Source organism: Leptidea sinapis, chromosome 13 (assembly GCF_905404315.1).
Source record: "Leptidea sinapis chromosome 13, ilLepSina1.1, whole genome shotgun sequence".
In the NCBI taxonomy this organism is placed as follows: Eukaryota; Metazoa; Arthropoda; class Insecta; order Lepidoptera; family Pieridae; genus Leptidea; species Leptidea sinapis.
This window is the reverse complement of record NC_066277.1, coordinates 1,208,798-1,231,117: the sequence shown is the minus strand read 5'-3', so window position 1 is coordinate 1,231,117 and position 22,320 is coordinate 1,208,798. Positions and strand designations below refer to the sequence as shown.

Here is a 22,320-nt window from a genome sequence, read left to right as displayed (position 1 = left end):
TTTAAAAAGTCAGATTTGTTGCCTGTGAAAGAATTGATGTAATATAATTATAAGTCACCCTTTACAAAAAGTTAGAAAATAACAAATATTTATTCATGTTTTAGAATATTTAACATATAATAAAGTTTCTGCAATAAATTACTTATTTTAGTTTTGAAAAATAAAATATATAAACTATAAGTTAAAGAAAAATTCCAGTATTGGGACGGATTTTTTTCCGGTGCCCAGGGGCGCCATTAAGTTTAAATCCGGCCCTGACCGTACGTATTTAGTATCTAGAGTAAGAAATTTTTTTATAGGTGGGTGTTTCATAAGAATTTGTTTTCAGAATAACGGAATCGGTTCTTCGCGAGGTAGTTACTGCCTAATTGCCTATATGGTATGGACGCTCCTGGTGCCATGGTTGACTATTGTGGTGTTATTCGACAAAAAATATTAGAAAACATATTTTTTAAATTAATTTAATTTAATAAAAAGAAAGTTCTACAGCAAATCTAATCAGATTTTGCAAGTGTGGCAAAAAATAAGTAATTTTAAATGTTTTCTTTTAAAGGCACTCTATTTAAAGAGGCATAAAAGGCATTTATTTTCTCAAAATTGATTCCCTTAGAATTCTTTTGTAAATGATTGTTCATAATGATGGAGGGTTATTGCAAGTATATCTCAATACTGTTGGCGACTGGGCTAAAAATAATACTTATTCAAATTATTGATAGATGGGCAAAAATTCAGGTTCATTTTTATAACAATTATTTTACTTATTATTACTACTACTACTATATTATATTACTATATATATTATTGCCCGAGAAATATATTTTATGTTTTATGTACATGCCCATAACACTTATGTAATCAACTTCAATATACCTCGCCCAACTTTATCGTGAATTCTTTCATCTTGCCACTCCTAGAAATAATATAGGCGAAGAGTAAGCAGAAAACACGCAAACATGGTGTTTTTAGACAAGTTTTGTGGTGAAAGTATAGCATTTCGAGCTATGAACACTACTTAATCCTTTTACACATATCCTTAAGTCTTATTTGTAGGTTGCTAATGCTTGCTGTTGGTAATAGTTAACACTGCCGAGCCTTTTTGAACTTCCACTTTTCTTTGAAGTTAAACAAGTTTTATGGCATTGGCGTTCATTTATTCAGATTAGTAGTAAATAACGAGGATTTTAAGCATATAAACTGTTTTCCACGCAAGAATTTTGAAAATATTGGCTTTGTTACATTGATCGCGGGCCGGCAGCGGTGAACTCATATCGCTCAAGGTCGCTGGCATTTAGTGTCGCCTTAACTCTCCACTGCAGCTATTTAATGTTAATCTTGACTTGAATGGAATGAATCTTTGGGAGGTCAGTGCTACAATTTAAGAGTTTGCAACAGTGTTATTATTGTTTAATATTTTTTACTCACATTGAATATCTGAAAATTGTGTGTCCTAAAATTTAATTCGCTTGGAAATCTTTTGCATTTCCTGTTACCTTTTCCTCCTTTCGAGATGCTAGTCTGCTCCTAACATTTAATATTATGTGTTTCTTATTTTTGTATAAGTTATAAAATTGCTTGTTGGTATCTTATAAATAAATAAAATAAAATAGGAAACATTAAGGCACAATTAAATGAAAAGTATGAGAAATTTTGTTATACCAAAGTTATCACTCACAGCTGTTTGACATCTGGAGTTAGAACTTACTAAGAACTAAGACTTTGCTAAGAAGAAATTACGTTTAAAATAAAGTTTCTTAAGACTTCTGTTATTATAAGACAGACATTAACATAGGCAACCAGCCAACAGTGGGACTTTTTCAATAAAGCAAATTTACCCTGAGCCAATAAATCTGAGGCGGCGTAATAAACAAGTCATGCCATCTGTTGCCGACACGCGTTCATTATCAGAACTAATAAATCACACGCAAGACAACAGATGTCGCTAACTTCTATGATATATCTGCAAGGCGCGTTAACTTTGCGAATTGTATTTACAACTTTTACAAGTTTCCCCTTCTAAAATACCAGGTGTTTGTACAAGTTTATCCGACGCGAAGCTAACGAGTATGTTTTGATATTCATAGCACAAAATCGCTATACATCTACATAATTATCTAAATGGTTATCTTAACTGTACGTTTGTTTAAATAATAACTATAAAATAGGTAAATAGTATCGGTAACGGAGTAAATACCTATGATGACCTAATTTTATTTGTAGTAGGTAACTACAAATTCTGAATGAACAATTTGTATGAACAAAGTTATAGTTAATTCTATTGTTTATTTATTAGTAAGTATGTATGTAAAATGGTTATTATAAGTAAAACAATGTAGAAATTATATCTACCAATTAATAAACAAAAACAAATATAATAGGTACTTAGGTAAGTTAAGGCGCGGTCGTAACTCAATATCCACAAAAATTGTATTCTTAGAGAATCGATTACAACATAACGCAATGAAAATATTCCGACGCAAAAATACAGTGCACAAAGAAGGACTTAAAGGAAATTTTGAACCAAATAGAATATTTATAAATAAATTGAAATATCTAATAAAAACATTGGAAATTGCTTCCCAAAAATAAACTTTGGAGTAAAAAATCACTGAATTTTCAGTAATAACAACATTCTTTTTCAAAACTTAAACCGAACAATTATTCAATTTATTTATTCAATATGCAAATTTTGAATAAACAAAAGAAAACCAGTAAAACTAATGCTCATTTGCAGCTCAGCTAACTTTGATCAACACATTTATTGTAGCGCTGGTTTATCTGTTTTAGGTAGTGTTTACAATCCTAGTCACTCCGCACTTTAAAGCGAATGTAAGTAAAGGAGAAAAACACTAGAAGGTACAAAGGAAAGGGAAAGACTGCATCATTAAGCATTGAGTGCTCTCCATCCGCGGGCCGTGGCCACAACCATCATAATTATCATAAAAGAAGAGACAGGAACGGGTCGCGGACGCGGAGTCACTCGAACAGAAAATTGTCTCAAGCCATCTATAAAATGAGTTTAATTTCGCGATTCGTTGACTGGGGAAAGCTAAGATGACAGTTGAAAGTTAAACAATCGTAAACTGTGAGATTTGTTACATTTATAACCGGTTGTAATGCGTCGCAGTGTTAGGAGAATGTATGATAATTATTACTAAAAAAAGATTAATAATTATACAAATTAAATCTGAAAACAAAAATTTATGAACGATACTCGAATCCGCGACCTCTCGCGTTTCGTGCGAGCGCTCTTCCACTGAGCCATCCGTTCGAGAAACGTAACGTTGATAAATCTTGTATGCCGTGTTCAACTCACAGGTTGTGGTTTCATCTACAGGATCTACTTTACAGTTGATAACCTGCTCTACCCCAATATTTGCATATTAGGAAATTGACTTGAGATGTCGCTTTTTCAATCTGCAAGCGATGCACGACGTTCCGCATCCTCAATTTTGTTTTCAAATTTAATTTGTGTAATTAATCCTGTTTCTTGAAAAACCGCACTGTAGGGGAGAGGCACATCCAGATTGTGATTTGTGCCATGTGGTATGATGATTCGGTATCAGGGATCTGGTCAAACAATTCTAAGGAAGTTGAAGTTGTTAGTTTTATTTGTCCAAGTTTTTACTACAATATTTCCAGACAGTGAGTATTTTAATTACCTATACCTTGAATTTTTAAATATAAGAAAATTCTGATCAAAATAAAGTAAGAAACACCGAAGTTTGCTTAATGGAATAATATACTTACAAAATATGTCCAAAAGGACACAACTTATGGCTTAGTAAGTCATAATAAAATTTTATCTAAATTGTGAGTTATTCTGAGGTACGAAAACAAGCATTCCTTTGTAGTAAATCGAATGCTGTGTAAGTTTATTAACACAGTACGGATCCTTGACTCCAACAAAAAATTATAGTTCGTGTTTTGAGAACTATAGCGATTAATTTTGTTCTACAATCTGTAAGTAGCTAAACAAGTACATGCTCCTTACCCGTTCGCAGGACGCCGGCGCGTGCAGCTGCCTCGCCTGCCCTCGCCCCAGGGCTTCCCTTTTCCTCTGTGCGCTAAATAGCCGCAGCTCCTTGCGCTCCTCGTCAGACAGCGCGTGGCAGTACCGCACCTGCAATACACACTTAGTTGAGTTCCTGTGGTCATTGAGCTCATAACTAGAAAACTTTAATACACTCATTTGAATGCTGCGTCAAAAAATGCGGCTGACAGTATACGGAATTGCGATCAATTATAAATAGTAACCAGTATAACTGGCTATAAAGGAACGGCTTCACAGTATACTAAATTGACGTCATACTGTACAGTGGTCACAGTGCATATCGGAAAATACCCTAAGTCATTGCTTGTGGCTGCGCCTAGGGGAGGATTGTTTCTTTCATCGACCATCATGTTCACTAAGCAACCTCAGACAGCTCAGACCACATACTCCAGTACACTTCATTATAAGACATCGATATACCGAGCGGCTGACGCTCAGTTTCATGGTCACCTAAAATATAAGCACAAAATGTCCTCTAAACGCTTGGTATGCTCAGTAATTAGTAAGGAACCTTAGCAATCTTAGAACACAGGTACTCCCTAGAGGCCAGAAACGCATATCTTAACCTGTTGGGTGCGGATGGGCGGCTAGTTTTACTTTTCATTGGGAGGCCCCTGGCCCCCCTCTATTATAAGAAAATATTTATTTCAACAGTTTTTACATACGTAGTTTACGTATTACATAGACACCAGGAGAACATAAATAGGGTGTCGATGATAGTAATATCTTCCATAGCGGTTGAAATCATGTGTCATCCCAGCAACATGTACCAGGACTTCATATGTAGTATTGAGGTTTAAAATAAATTTTGCATCGGATACAGCGATTCCGTTGATTGAGTTTTGGCGGCTAGTTTTACTTTTCATAAGGTGAGTCCCTGACCCCATCTATTTAAAAGAAAATAAATATTTCCACAGTGTGATCCACCGCGAACTGAACTGACCTCGTTGTCCTGTGGCGGCAGCTGTTGCAGCAGTTGTTTAAGTCGGTACCGCTCACCCACGCTGTTCACGTACGGGACCTTGTCTTCTGGCAGAGCTGAGAAGTACAGGTGCACCTGGAAAATGTAAAAACATGTTTAATATGGAGTATATATGATAAAGAATTGAACTACTCGAAAACAACGACAAAAGGTATTCAGTAGCGACTCCTCAACCTCAACTGTGAATGAGCTGTCTGTATCCATTATAACAGCAATGCCGTTATAACAGCAAATAAGAAAACATGCATTTCCTGGCATGGAAAATATTCTAAATGGCTGCCAGCCAAATAAAATGTATTATAAAAAAGTATTTAAAAAGTCTAAGGTGTTACATCTTGTACACATACGATGGCGGAAGTTCTAAAATTTTCTGTTGTTTGCGTAATCCGTTATTTTTTTTGGGTTTCTTCGTCCATTATTAGGACAGGCAAAGGGTTCAAGCCCATACAGCCGCATTCATTATCTAATAATTAATTGTTAAATCCATCTCTGCAAGATTTTTACAAAATTGTTCTTTTTAAAAACGTAGAATAGCACGAGGAATAAATCATTTTAATGATTTTTGCCTCGTTATGCCAAAGAAGTATAATTTCTTGCGTGCATATAAGTACACACACATTTTTTTTAATTATATACCAAACATCCGAAATCAATTTCAAAAATATGTAAGTAGTACCTTAATGTCGGTAGATAGAAGTTTGTAGAGGGCGGCTTGTAACGGGGCAATAAGACGTACTAAAGCTAAATGAAATACAGACAGACGGTAAGCCATATTAAGTGCCATCATTAATATTGTACGGCTAATGAAAACGTTACGTGTGCAGCGTGTCTATGTCCCACTGCCGTGTCTATCTGTATATAAATTAAGAAGTTATATTATGTTTCTGTTTGTACATAGCATTCAGAACGCTAGACAGCGCGACCATATAAAAGATGATATCCTACGACATGCCATTTTAACTCTCGATTGTTTATCTGATTTTTTAAATAATACTAGTGCTTTTTCACTACATTAGAAAATAGTACCTTGCTGAAGATAATTGTTTGTTATTTTTAATTGTATTCAATCACTTCTGGGGATTGTAATCTTCGCCCTTAATTATGTTTTCAACAAATTAAATTTGTAAAGAACATAATTAACTCGACGCCATACAAATATTTCTATTTATTAGTAAATATTTGTATATAGTAATACTTTCGACATAATACTATTGTATTATGTCAAAAGACTATTATATCTTCTGTATAACGTTAGATTATGGATTGCGTTCAACTAGATACCGCATTACCTAACAGCAATAGCTTTTTGATTACGGCAACTATTAGATGCTTGTGTGCGTGGCATCTTTCAAATTTTGTAACATACGCTTCGTCTTATTTTACATTGAAATTAATAAAATACTAAATACTTACTGGTGATGTGTGATCACAGTATCTTTCTTATTCCTTGTAGTATTTAGTATTTTTACAAAGTTTTACTATGCAACCAGGCATTTTAGTTTCGATTATCAGCAAAATTTAACAGAACATGTGGCACGTCAACGTCACACGTTGTTCAAGAGTGGCTCGAGTACGCCCACTTGGGCGTAATATTAGTTGCCGCACTTTGCGACTACGCCTGCGGTATCTAGTTGGAGCACAGAGGAGACTAATCCAAATCTTCGTGTATAATCTTGTATATCAAAAGTTATACGCAAGTGATTCCAACTAGTATAAAGATTAGTGGAACGTTGCGCCACGTCTATGGATTTATATATCAATATTGTATATGAGGCTATAAATAAAATGTAATAATGTTTCAGATAATTGTTTCGTTAAGAAGGCTGGCTGGTTGTTGCGAGCCTGTTTCGTTGTCTCGCAGGATATCGCGTAATGGAATCTCAATATGATTTGTGTTTGTGTGGGTGGACAAACGCAAAATAATATATTTTTATTGAACATGTTCAACAATAATTCGTAGTATCTTATGACAGTAATGCAAGTTAATTTTTGCAAATGTCCCTTCTGTCAGTTCTGTCATAGTGTAGCTTTTTTTTATGACCATGAATTTTCAAGCTTCGGCGCGCTTGAGACCGAAACACATTAATGCTTCATGGCAGAAATAGGCACCGTTGTGGTACCCATAATCTAGCCGGCATCCTGTGCAAAGGAGCCTTCCACTGGTTGTATGTATGCATGTATTTACTCTTTTGGAAGTTAAGAGCTTTACAACTTTTTATATTATTTTTATAGTTGGTCAGTTAACAGTCCACTTCGGTATCACACAATCTGACATCATTACAATATGTTAAATTATTAAAAAGTCCTTAAAAAGTCTTTGTATCCAAATATAACTTCGCCTATAACGCGGTTGATCGTTCCGCGTTATAGAACATGGCTATTTAGCGTACAATTCGTAACAAGTATTAACTATTTCCCTAGTTTTACTATTATTAAGGTTTTTAATACACAAATTTAATAAAATAATTTTATTTATCAATTAACACGATTTACACACGTACAAATGTACGCGAAGCTAATTATGAACTGTACAAATTTCTCAGTACAGAAATATGTATGTGGAATTTCCTCGCGTTATACAAGTCCCCTGCTGTACGAGGCATTGAAAACATTGTTACCGCGTTATAAGAGATATTACTGTACTAAAGTCTTGATTATATGAACTGCCTGATTGAGCTCAGTTCTTAAGTTCTCTAGAGCATTTTTGACGTTCGGTGCCTCTGTATATATATATAATTCTTCTGTATGTGTTTTGACAGTGAACTCCTCCTAAACGGCTGGACCGATTTGAATGAATTTTTCTGTGTGTGTTCAAGTGGATTCGAGGATGGTTTTGATTCACAATTGAACTACCTTCTAAATGGCTGGACTGATTTTAACGTTTTTTTAGATTCTCAATACAGTCCATACAAAATTCTCCTTCATATGTTAGTGAACTCCTAACATCTCGACCAATTTTTCAAATTTAACACGTGTGTACATGAGAATGATACACGGGTCCTAGTATAAGAATAAAATTATAAAAACAATTATGAGAGTATTGGCTATTACTCAAGCTTTGCAACTCATCAACTTCTTAAACAGCGATAACAAGAACAGGCTTTAAGAAGGAATTAATGTAATATGTTGATCTGGTGTCGTATCACGCTTATCGCATTTCTTATAAAAGCAAAGTAAGATGTTATTCATTATCGCAGCAATCTAAAAAGTAAACAAAACGTTATTTTCCTCAGACAATCGGCGCATGATATTCAACATCTTGGGGGAAGAGATTCCGGTATTTATAATTACGCAAGATAAAGTAATAAAACTCCTGGCCCGGGGCAGCCGAGCAAAAAATTAAATGTCCCCACGGTTTGCCCCTGGGGTAACCCTCACCTCCACCCCGACGCCTTGCGAATAACAATGATCCGCGAGGTTATAATATATCTTAGTGAGTGATTTAGTGGTTCCGTATGTCCGGTGACTTAATTACAGGAAAAAAGTGGATGAGTATGTTGGCGTTATGAGTTAAAAGATACAGTAACAGGCACATTGAATGACAAATGCTCGAGAAGTTGTCGTATACAGTATGGTCTGCATACCTATGAAATAAATAAAAATATAAATAATACTAGTCCACAGAACTATCGCAAAATTAATTATTTAATTAAAAACTTTAAATTGAAAAAGTGAAATTTTCAAACAAAATAATTTTTAATAATTATTTAATATATAAAATAAATAAATATCTTATTTATTATCTTTGAACTTTTTTTGCGGGATGGCAACATCGCATTTTGATGTGCAAAGATTCAATGAATCTGTACTGTATACTTTCTGTACTGTGAAATTCATTGAATCATTGAGTGTTGACCCAGTGACCTCGTGACCCGATTGTACAATGTACCTACAGCATGTTAAATTAGTTAATTAAAAGTCTACTTTTTGACCTAACTAGTGCACCGATTTTTTTCATGTTTTGTATATCGGCAGCAAATGTTATAAAAAGTATGTGGCTACACTTAATGCATAGATGTAAAATACATACTGTATATGTACACATTATCTACAAGGAAAAGATATTATATTTTTCTCTATTGCATATCTGTCCTTTTGTACATATATAAAGCTCATAGCATTCAAAATGATCTCCATTAGCCTTAATACAATACTTGAAGTATTGAGGCACATGTGGTTGAGTCCAGTTATCAATTAAGACACATACGATCTACACGGAAGATATCTTCACTGCTAATCTTAGGGACTCCAAATTAGTCAAGACGTTTATAGCATGCTCTTTAAATCATAATCCAGCTCCATTTCCGCCGAAGCTAAGCGGAGAGGAGATGTGGACATTATAAAATCTAATTCGTTATCAAAATACATCTCCTCTCCTCTCCACTCCGCTTTGGTATCCACCACCACTGGGCTTAAGTCCTGGTTTTGGATTACACTCGGGTTACAGGACGCAAATAGACATAGTGTAATGTCAAGCTTGAGTAATGTAACAAGAACTAAAGATGGTATTAAAACGCGAACCACCGTTTCGAAAACAATGAGAGTATTTTGAAGGTTCTTTTAAAAAAGTCAACAATATTCAGCGTTGCGCAATTTAGGGACTTATATGGATTATTGAGCTATATAACACCAAGTGAGAGAATGTGGGGAATATTTTGGGTATTTTGGGGAATATTTTGAACATTTTTCGAATATATTAGATCAGAAGTTTGAGATAACTTTGTTAGGTACTCTTAGGTATTTTTTTTATTATTTTTTATGCCAATACGGGTCGAGACGAGCAAGACGTCCAGCTGATGGTAATTGGTACACCCTGCCCATTACAATGCAGGGCCGCTCAGGATTCTTGACAAACCCAAAAACTCTGAGCGGCACTACAATTGCGCTCGCCACCCTCTTGAGATATAAGATGTTAAGTCTCAGATTTTATTTATCATTGACTATTATTATAATTTATAATTACTATTTACTTAAGACACATGTAGATAAATTTCCTATAGACAATGTTTCAGTGGATCCATCACCGGTCCGGATGCGGCATTGTGAAGCCCTGTCTCTCAATAATTCCCAGCCAGCACTCAATACTGATTGTTGCTCACGTGGCGCGTCACAGAGACTCATCAGGAACATCAAGGCTCCGGAACAAAGGCTCGCAACAAAGGAACAGATAAGCAGTGACGTCTCCATACACCAGTACAGAGGCTCTGTCACTATTTACTAGTGCCGCCGTTCCAGAATAATAGTGCATGGTTGTAGTAATGTTCTATGTTATAGTATTTGGTTTGATACATATTATACCAATAGATAATATCACGACACTCATGTCGTCAGACGATATAATCACGATAATTAAGATCGGGACTAAACGACGGCTAGTCTTCAGCTCTGAAGTCCGAAACGTTTCCAACCAACACTGCATAGACCGAGCTTTGTCTCCGCGCCGAGTCTAGTTGGAAGGACCATTCGCGGTTATTGAAAATGGTGTTGTTAAGGAGCTTCACTACCTTCTCAAATCTTGATACACTTGTGCCGATGTTTTGATACCTTATTCACAAAAGTATGGCTCAGTCACTCCTTCATAGCTAATACCCCACCAAACAATCACTGAAGTCGGATAGTGCCCACGTTACACTCTATCGACTAATTGGGGAGTTTCCTTAGAGCTTTGAACATAAATACGGTCATTTTGTTTGTTAAAATGTTATGTGACCTCCCTCCCCCCCACAATGTATTGGCGCCAACATGAGTAAACTCAATGAACAATCATATAAAAAAGACAGATACCAAATTCAAATGATAAATTTTGTTTATTTTTAATTGTAACAGTATTTATGGCCAGACTTAGTAGATCCTTTCGAATGTTTCCGGCATCAGAAGAAGCGACATCAGAATATTATTTATAATATAAAGTGCACGTCCGTTGTGCGTGATGGTATGCAGAAACCCACGCTGCATATTCCTGTGATGTGACTACAGGCCACCTCTACAGGAACAGCTAGGAATACACTATTGTACAATTACTTCAGTGTTGTCAAACTATGTATATTATTTCTGTGTAGCTACCATACTTTTAACTGATTTATATGTTGTTTATAACTACATAAAGTTTCAACTAATATTTGAGGCCTCTAATTAAAATTATCACAAGAAAGTATTGTTAACGCCTGGTACAAATCTTGTAAAAAATATTTTATAGATAGCAAAAGTAATAAAATTTAATAATCTAGTATTTATAAATGAAATAACTAATTTAGTAAATATATTAATTTTAGTATATTAATATATTATTAAATATAATAACATAGTAGTGGTAGTTGTTATTGTAAATGCTTAATATTACATTTGTTATTTTAAAGGACATAAAAGGTTCCACCATATCCTCAACTGGTCGTGCTCGTAACAATACCTAAGTGTGTGTGTCAATGAAGATGTCCCTAATAAGGAATCTGGTACCATTCGACATCATCGAAGTATGTGCGATGGCTGCTCCATGCGTCAACTCGTGAAATGGTGCTGCTTGTGGTGCCAGGTCGACCTATTATAGTTGATAAATAAATCATTGTATTTGTTTTTACGATTACTACATGATAGTAATCACGACCATCATGTTCACGAGGTATCCTTACACAAACAATGAATTCAAGCTTTGAAGGTTGATGCATCCAATATATGATAATTTATATTTATACAGTTCAATCTTTATTACTTTTTATGAAATATTTGATATAATATGGGATGCAGCATCTTACAAACCAATTTGTTATGTACGAGTATATTAGCCAATGTAAAATACTCTATAATATTTTGATTAAAAAGAGTAGCCGTTGAGTTTCTTGTGTTTTCAATTCACCATTGGCTAGTTTGCACTGGAAGCCGGCTAGATTATGGGTACCACAACGGCGCCTATTTCTGCCGTGAAGCAGTAATGTGTAAACATTACTGTGTTTCGGTGTGAAGGGCGCCGTAGCTAGTGAAATTACTGGGCAAATGAGACTTAACATCTTATGTCTCAAGGTGACGAGCGCAATTGTAGTGCCGCTCAGAATTTTTGGGTTTTTCAAGAATCCTGAGCGTACTTCATTGTAATGCAGTGCCGGCAAGGAATTGTAATGGGTAGGGCGAATCAATTACCATCAGCTGAACGCCCTGTTCGTCTTGTCCCTTATTTTCCTAAAAAAATAATAACATGTTAAGCCGAACTAAACTCTTTACATTGAATCTTAATCGTTTGTATTTATTAGATAGTACATAGCTCTCGGGGCGGGAAGTAGATTCGAGCTTGAACTGCTTATATTTATTTTAATACTTCACCAACGCGGATGATACACATAATGGCTGACCACAATCGCCGCTGCCACAAGTGGGTCGGGTCACAAAGTGTTCATCATTCCGTATCGTACAACAATGGTAACGTATAGTACTGCACCAACCTGTCAGGCATCGTATCAGTTTCATACAACGCTGCGGCAAATACACTTATCACGTGCATTACTTACAAATTCATTATTATAATTGAAGCTGTCAACAGTTGGGTAATTCATAGAATCACTAGCTGATGCTCGCGGCTTCGTCCGCATAGATGAAGGGTTCTTAAAAATAATAAGAAAGTTTGGAATAAAAGATTATCTCATGTCCTATTCATGTTCCGGTTCCCGTTTTCGCTCCCGTTATCAACATATTGTATGAATGTTATTTCGAGGAAGATTGCTATGGCAAACTAAACCTACTGACGGTATTGTTATAGTTCATCGACGTGAATATCAATTTTTCACAAATCCCGCGGGAACCATAGATTTTCCGGGATAAAATGTAGCCTATGTCCTTTTCTAAGCTCTAGTCTATCACTGTACCAAATTTAACCAGAATCGGTTGAGTAGCTTCGGCGTAAAAGCCTAACAAACAAGCTTACATTCACATTTATAGTATTAGTAGGGATGTTTGAAATAGGATGACGTACAAATAGTATCAACGAATGGCTTGGTCTATGCTCTCTTCAAACACCAGTGTAATAGCAATATGATGGCTAGTATGGCCCGGATCTCAATCGTTCACGTCTGGAATATCTTTAAAAGTGCTGCATATGCAAGAAATCCGGTCCCAACAACGTTTGCAGAATTGCACTAACACAAAACATGGTCATTGCAAAACATACTTCAATCAGTTATTGCACCTTCGCACGACACGTTAGGATATCATCCCCACCATCTGGATGTGTGGCGGTCCTCCACAGTGCGGTTTTCAAGGAGCTTTCTTCCACGTACTACAACGCTGTGGAGTTAGCTTCATTGTGCGGTGTTTCTGGGACGATACGACATGGGTACCTTCAAAAAAAGCGCGTACACCTTCCTTAAAGGCTGGCAACGCTCCTGTGATTCCTCTGGTCTTGAAAGAGAATGTGGGCGGCGGTGATCACTTAACACCAGGTGACCCGTACGATTGGGTTATGAGGACAATCTTGCCATTCTTTGAGGTTGAGACTTGCTCTTACGTTTGATACAAGTCACATGTTATTCTCTTAGTGTCATAACATTCTTATAATAAAATAGTTTTGTGCCATTCATTATTTCATTGCAAAAAACAGCAAAAACATTAACTTGACCCTTTTAGTAAGCAAAGTTAACCAATAAATAATTGAATTGCGTTTTTACCAGATTATGAGACCAGCCTTAACATAATTATTGAAAATAAATCGATTTTTTTTTCAATTTCATTCAACATTATTCTTTGGAAGTTACATACGAAAAGCTTCGGTGATACAATATGTAGATTCGAGGACCACGTATCAATATGTTTTCGGTTCTTATAAGGTCGGCAACGCTCCTGTGATTCGTCTGGTGTGACGAGAGAGTACGGGCCGCGGTGTCCCAATCCCACCAGTTTGTCCACCTCATAAAAAATTTGCTTCCAGCGTGATGTAGTTTTTATAGCCGTCTGATTATTGTAACATGTAACATCAGTTGTCATGTCAATTTTCAAACTTTTAAATCCACTAGCAATGATTTGAAAACTTATTATTCAAGTAAAATAATATTTATCGTATTCCGAACGCTAGTATTCAATAAACCAACGTTATTCGTTAGTTAGTTAGTTAAATAGATGGTAGTGATAATAGTTAGTTACCTGTTCAGGTCTGAGGCCCGGCGGCACCCAAGTGTACTCTTCTAGGGCGCATCCAGAGTCATCATCACTCTGGGAGTGTCGGTGTGGGTCTCCCGGCTTCATGAGCCGTTCGGCGTGCTCCAGCAACCCTCGGAACTTGCCCTGCACGGGGTGAGGGGAGAGGGACATCGCTGACTGTGGCGACTGCGGGGATTGGTAACTCTGGGGGGTCACACCATTGTCCTGGCTCCTCCTGAGGTTCAAGTAGGAGTAGGGATGGGGTGAGTTCGATGAGCTCGGAACTGAGCTCTGACTGGGCTGGGGGGACGGCAGTGGAGGCTGGGGGGACGGTAGGTAGGGCGGCGGGGAATGCGGCGCGGGCGGCGGTGGTGATGTTTGTTGCTCGTGCAGCGGCGGAGGTGACGAACCGGTAGGCGATACCACGCAGTTACGGCAGACAGGCCTGGAAACAGGGAGAAACTTATTATTAACATGTTCTAAATACTGTTTTTATGTTAAACATTGAAATATAACGTAACTTGTTACATAATATCAGTGGAACCATTCAATGCCTGGTTACTACAACATTTGAAACTGTGACACCACTGCATATTGAGCCGTTGAATAGAAGAATAGAATAGAAAACAATACAATTAGCAATACAAAAACACACCTTCAATTTACAGTTTTAATTACAATCTTAAAATACTAAATTGAATGAAATAGGTAACAAAAATTGTTAAAATATTAAATAAAAATTATATAAAATTAACAATTAAAAAGACCTGTGCGGCGCGTGATTCCATGCTAAAAGGAGCTGACTCAGTTCATTGTTGGTCAGTACAAAAGACACCAATACAACACTGGTTTTCAGCAGCCCCTCGTGACATTTGTAGTAGACAGTTGGTGTAGTCTTCCCATCGTATTTAATTTATTTTTTTGTTGTCAAAGGGAATGAATAGTTAGAAGTTGGTATAATTAAAATAACGTAATAAAAAATAATGATCCAAGAATATCTAGTAAGTGTTATTTTCTATAGTTGGTGAGTTCCTAAAAAGACTAAACTAGGTCTAAACCAAGATCTTTCAAGAAGTTTCATATTAGCCAACTTAATTACATTTTCTTACTTATATGGAACACCTTCGTAAGAAGATTGAATATCTTTCCAAATCTTCCTGTGAGCATGTTTTATGAACGAGTTTATGAGAAACTTTAATTGCAAAAATATTAAAATATGTTAGCTTAGGAATATATGTTGGAGGTGTTCAATTCTCACTTAAGTTTAGATAATATTAATCATAAAGCGGTAATGTAAAAGCTGTTTACACAAATATGATATTAATCCTTATCATTTTATTACTCATATATTACTTACTATAAAATCATTCAAAAATACGTTTTTCTTTCATTTTTAACTCATTAACTTTATTCCCGAATACGTACATATTTTTTTTCTTTTGATAGAACAGCTTCTGCGGGGTTCGCTAGTATGTTATATCTTTACTCGTAACGGCCGTTTTCAATAACCTATCTATCCTTAGTTTAAGTTACTAGAGGTAGACAAATCTATCCTTTTACGCTTACTTACATTTCAATAACCTATATTGGATATAACTATAGGTAAGTAGATAAGATATTATCATTAAACGGTGACAGCAATGTTATTGAAAACGGCCGTTAATGAACAATTCTTGTATATATATATGTATATATATATATATATATATATAAACTGAGTCGGAAACGGCTCCAGCTCCTAAAATTTAGTGTTTTAATGAGAAACAGTTACAATAACATTAGAATACAAAGGTAAATTTCGCCACTATATACAAGGCAATACAGTCTTCTAATAGCTCAGATGGGACATTGGGTGATGAGGAAAGCAGAAGACCCCGGTTCGAATCCAGATGTCCTATAATTTTTTTTTGTCCAAGTTTAGTACATTCTTAAAAATCCGAGCAAGGCTCGGTTGTCCGGATATTAACGTATAAAACGACATGTTATTTGACTTATGTTATGTGGAATCTCAAACTGTGCTGTAACAAATTTAGAGGTATATTGTAAAATTCAATCTTACCCGACACTTACTTGGCCGACGTAAATTGAATAACATGAGTGCAGTCATTCATCATTTCCAAAGCGATTAATAAACTTAATGCACTGAGTTAGGATGAGCCTGCATTTTCTACTTGTATGATCGATTTGGCTTGCAATTAAGAGTTACAATGATTTATTGTGAGAATTCGATTAAACAGTGATACATCATCCGATGTTATTAGATACAGTAAATATATTACTACCAACCGGTTATTGTGTGGAACCAATTTAACGCTTATTCAGAGGTACATTTAATAATTGAGATATACTTTAATTACTCATATTATTCCCTACTCATTAAACTAATTAGTCTGGAAGACAAATCCTTTTCAAAATTTATTTTAATCAGTAGAAGGCTCCTTTGTCACAGGATGCCAGCTAGATTATGGGTACCACAACGGCGCCTATTTCTGCCGTGAAGCAGTAATGTGTAAGCATTACTGTGTTTCGGTCTGAAGGTCACCGTAGCTACTGAAATTACTGGGCAAATAAGACTTAACATCATATGTCTTAAAGTGACAAGCGCATTCACTCAGAATTTTTGGGTTTTTCAAGAATCCTGAGCGGCACTGCATTGTAATGGGCGTGTATAGAAGAATTATAGCTAAAGTAAATAAAGTAATATACGAATACCCAAGCGTTTGCTACAAACTGGTCACACTTCTGACTACTAACGTTAGGAGCACTGATCTTCCAGTGGAACTAACAAATGACGTCGCACAACACGAAATAACATCACAATTATAATATTTATTGAATATTTGTACGTATCGATACTTTATAAACTGGGTGGCCGAGAAGTTGACGTCCAAAGCTAAAATTTGAAACGTCTCATTTTATTGGCCAATGTTCTGGGAAGTTTTTAAAAATAGTTACAAGCCATAGGCTGCCCATTTTATTTTATTTTTTATACCTTGAACATGTTCATTAATTTAGGTGGAGCATTGTCTAAACTATTCATAGTTTCTTATGTGGTTATTGCAACTGTTTTTAATAATTATCAACAATAAAATTAACTAAAAGTGTTCAAAAAGAAAGTCCCAAACCACAATTAGGTGTAAAAAGCGGATAAAAGGGGAATAAAATTATTATCTCCTAAACTACGCAAAATCGTAGAACATACATAGGGATCATTCGGATATCCATCACCATGAGTCTTTCAAATTTTAGCTTTGGACATCAACTTCCCGGCCACCCTGTATATAAAGGTTAACCCGGTATACTCTTAATAGCTATATTCGCAATGCAAACATTCAGTCAACCAACAGAGGTGTGCAGGCGAGGGTATTGAATGCTTATTGATCAAGAATGGTATTAATTGCAGCAAATTGTAAACTATTGCTATAGGCTACGGGGGATTTCTATACAATTTGGTTACCTTATGTGGTACCTGAAAGTATTCGCCCATTACTTAAACATGTCCGTTCGGTGCAGCAGCTACCAAGTACCAGCCAAATGTGACTAATCTAGAGTATTGTTTGCCATGCTGCACCAACCGAAACCTTGGTACACTTAGGTTGGCAATCCTAGCTCGAATAGCCAATCAGGAACAAGCTCCTATTAGCTGAATTGGCATTAAAATACAAATGAGCTACTTTTTACTTTTAAGATGTCAAAACATAACTGTTATAACTTTAAATTATTTAAATTAGGTTTGATTCAGTGTTATTTAATTCTTTATGATTATTAAATAACAACATGAAAGCTTAATAATCTAACACGCGCTAAACCGAAGTCTTAAAGCAACGACAAGGGTACAACATAGAACTGAATCTCTGATAAGTTGAAATGAAATGAAATTTTATTTGCAGGGAACATTGTACTTAAGATGTTAACATAATATTATTGATAATCCAATATGTTTCGTCAATTGACATGCAAAATGTGTTACAAAATTGTCTAAACACTACTCTTATACCGAAACATGTCGGATTTCACAATGCTATCATTAATATTTATAAAATTTAAATTTAAAGCCTTAATTATAATATAATATGAGACGTAAATAACTTAATAATTCCATAGTACCTATGTATAATGTTAACAAATGTCATAAAAGTATATTAATTTACGTATCTTATTATCAAATAGACTAATTCATTTTGTATTGAAAAATTCATTTAAACTATAGAAGCACTTATTTATTAACCACTGATGCAGTCTTCTTTTAAAAACTTTGAAAGATAAATCTTTCAATTCATTGGGCAATTTATTATATATTTTCACAGACATGCTGTAACAATTTCTACTAAAAGATGCAGTTCTACAGAAGGGCATTATGAGTTTATTTGGATATCTTGTCTTTAAAACCTTCTGAATTTTTTTTGTATAAAAATAAAAATATATAAATATTTGAGATGACTTATCCAGTTGTTCTAGCTGATGATACTCCACGCGAGGTCAGTGCTATCCCGATCTATCTGGTTTTACCTTTTACCTTCCAACACTTGCTCTGTAATCCAATGCATAGAATAATTAATTGCTCTTCAAAATCTATGTATTTTCAACTTAACTTTAAGTGATTTCATAAGCTACTATTTACTATTTTCAGGGCATTCAGAATTTGAACCAGAAATATCCATCATTACCTGTCCTTTTTAAATGAAATGAGACAAAATTTGTACCTTGTACATATTAGACATCTCTAAAAAGACTCGGAGTATATTTTATAATGACGGATATAACAAAATTTGGCATTTAATTTATGATATATCTCATTCAGTAAATTATAATCAAGCTACCGGAAACTCGTTTATTTCATATAAATACTAATCAGTTAATGTCTTCTTTTATCATGTTTCACATCAGATAATCGCGTTATTACTATTATTTATAGCATCAATATTTCAGTTTGTAACACGTTGCTCGTACACAAAACTACGGAACACAAATGTAAAATGAATCCTGATTACTATCGGGACAGTATCATAGATCACGTAGTTTTTGTACAAATTAAATTCCAAAATGATTGATCTGAAGATGATTTGTCTTGTGATAAGTTGACAGTCACTTTATCAGTTTTCTTTGTCTTAAGACCGAATATAGATACAACTGAACGATACGAAAGACCGCCTGCGCTCGAAACTGCTGACTCATGTAATAGATTTGTAACGAAACGATGGAGCTCTTAATTGTAATTCGTTACCGTGTTAAGTTATAAAATATACCTCATGCACCACTAAACGATGGAACGATCATCCTCCAAAATTTCCCAGAAGTAACACCAACCATAGATTAACTTACTCCAAAAAGTGCAGCTATTTTTCTTCTCGTATGACAGAATATGGACGGCAATTCACCACCTCATAAGGAGCAAGTAATAACTGTTAATATATATAATTATTTGCCTTATTTAAGGTCAGTTGATCATCATGATAATAATGGCTGATACCTGGCGTTAAGTGTAACCCTGACCAATCCTCTCTGGACCTGTCACCTTGAGACTAAAATATATAAAATGTCTGTTGCGGTTCAAATTATACCGGTGCTCACATACATACACGGGGAACAGATCAACATAAGAGCAGCATCGTCTACGTACCGTTGACCCTGGTAACATTTTTACTAGACAACATCCATCATATTTATAAAGATGATGTCGATTGATATTTATTAAATATTTTAATTATCATACAAAATGAAATCATAATTTAGCGCAGCGGCCAAAATAATTGTTTTATAAATAGCTGGCAACGGCGCCTCTATCGTCTCGCTTTTTCGTTTCATCGAGCTTTAAATCAATATGATTCTATGGAAGATTCACTTCAAAAAAGTTTAACATAGGAATACTATTCCTAGGCTAGGCTTCAGTATATTCTATACTATTCAGCTGGTGCCGGATTAAGCAAGCGTGGAGTCCGTGGCGAATTCTGTGGAGGTCGGGGTTCTTGGACTGCTATGAGATTAAAGTGCTAAAAACATACTCCATACTTTTTGTATTTGCCTTTTTTGGTTTAATTTTTGAAGTTATACTTCTTTAGGCGCATTTTGAAAAAGGATAAGAGTGAAATTTTAAGATGCGCGCGCATCACTGTAACACAAAGTAACTGGTTTGAGTTGGTTCTTAAAATTCTCTGACATTTGCGTCATTAATTTTTTTTTTGGTTTCTTCCTTCCATTATTAGGACAGGTTCAAGCCCATACAGCTGTATTCATTATTTAATAATTCATTGTCAAAGCCATCTTTGCAAGACTTTTACAAAATTGTTCTTTCTAAATCGGAGAATAGCATTTTAATGATTTTTGCTTCGTTAGGACAAGGAAGGATAACTTCTTCCGTGCATACATAAGTACGCACATCTTTTTTTTTAATTAACTATGTATAGACAAGTATTGATACAGCACACATAAGTTACATTACACATATATAAAAAATTACTGGTCGTGACGCCCCCGATCAATTAAGTTGGAAGTCTAGCGCGCGGCATGACGTAGCCGGCTGTTAGTCCGAATCATTAGCTTCCTGTTCACTCACATAAAAAGCGTTACAAAGTCCGATCTGTTTTGAATCAGTTCACTTGGCATATCATTGTGGTCTGTGGCTTGTTGCTGACTAATTCTTAATTGCGAGTAATGTAATGCTCGCCTTCACTTCCCGTTACGTTTTGTTAACGTTTTACGGCTGTTCCCAATAATCAGTATCGCTTACTTGAGATAAAAATCGTAACTATCGTTGACTTTTCTGTCCCAATAAACTTATCAACGGTAACTCAACTTATCCGTACACGCTGTCTGTCAATGGGACGACGTATAACTTACCAGCGATAGAAGTTTGTATGGAAATTGCAATTCACGCGTCCCAATATATATAGCACAACAATATCGAGCACCATATATTATTAAGTAATGAGTATGTAGTAGTAGTATCGAGAAAGGAGATGGCTGGTCTATGCGTCATGCTCGTGAACGGGTGCTGCTTGTGGTGGCTGGATGATCCTCTCACCGGAAAATCAGATTTTTATTTCTTTTACTTGCTTTTTTTTTAAACAATATGGTTACAATGTAAAATTGTAAAATAACATTTAATATTTAATAGCCTGAGGGCGTTAACTCCATTGCCAATCTGTGGTATCATTAAGAAAGTCATATATGTTATAGTAACCTTTAACACACAAACATTTTTATACAATTGTTTTCAATTTCGTAAATATTTATTTTGAAGATTTTCTGGAATCTTGTTATAAAAGCCTATGTATCGCCCCACAAAAGATTTGCTAACTCGACTTAGCCGAGTAGTAGGCATTATAAGTGTATGTTTGTTCCTGTTGTTAACATTATGGTTATGACAGTGTCTAGCAAATTCACTTATGTGCCTATATACATATATAACATTATCAAGAATATATTGAGAGGAAACAGTCAAGATAATTATTTCTTTAAATTTTGCTCTGAATGATTCTTTAGAATTAAGTTATCCCTAGACCTCTTCTGCTGAATATAAATATTGATTGATTGAAGATAAAGATTGATATCGGCTGAATTGCCTCATAGCAATATACCATAGGATATACTACTATGAAAATAACTAAAATAATCTACGTCGGTTTATTGTCTAATATTTTTAACCGCCTATGCTGCAGAACTAAGTCTATTAGCTAATCCTTCAATATGGGGCAATATTGAAAGTGAAAGTCAAAAAAACTTTTTTTTAATTAGGCTTAAATTAAGTGCTTTTGAACATGTATCCATTCAACGTTGTACGGGAAGAAAGTTCCTTGAAAGCCGTGTGGAGGAACGCCTAGTCTATATCTAGTCTTCATGTGCATGTTATTTTATATTACTGCGTGAACACAGTTTAATTTTTAAAAATAGTAGACTTTATAAGATTTATTTTGATGTAACGCTAAAACGGCTGTAACCGATCCCAAATATAAAATATATCGAATCACAAAAGAATCAAGATTACTAAATGATTAATTGTTAGATGTATTCATTGTTAGATACTAAAAGTTCTAGCTTGATTTATTACAACAATATTTATAAACACATTTTACTGACAAAAACCTAAAAGCTATTATTTATATGTGAGTTTCTAAAAGTAGTTTAATATTCAAAATGAAGCCATAAATAACTGTGTGGTGTAAAGTAGCAC

At 35.1% G+C, this 22,320-nt stretch overlaps 1 protein-coding gene across 2 annotated transcripts in view; it reads right to left on the bottom strand.

Annotated features, from left to right (window-relative positions):
• LOC126967690 (protein prickle-like) overlaps nucleotides 1-22,320 on the bottom strand; it is a 190,651-nt gene that overhangs the window by 98,683 nt on the left and 69,648 nt on the right. For both annotated transcript variants that reach the window (XM_050812275.1, XM_050812276.1), the window contains exons 3-5: nucleotides 14,154-14,595; nucleotides 4,995-5,108; nucleotides 3,992-4,120 (exon numbers count right to left, since the gene is read on the bottom strand). In XM_050812275.1, the coding sequence (XP_050668232.1) occupies nucleotides 3,992-4,120; nucleotides 4,995-5,108; nucleotides 14,154-14,595 (685 nt within the window). The remainder of the gene's footprint in view (nucleotides 1-3,991; nucleotides 4,121-4,994; nucleotides 5,109-14,153; nucleotides 14,596-22,320) is intronic.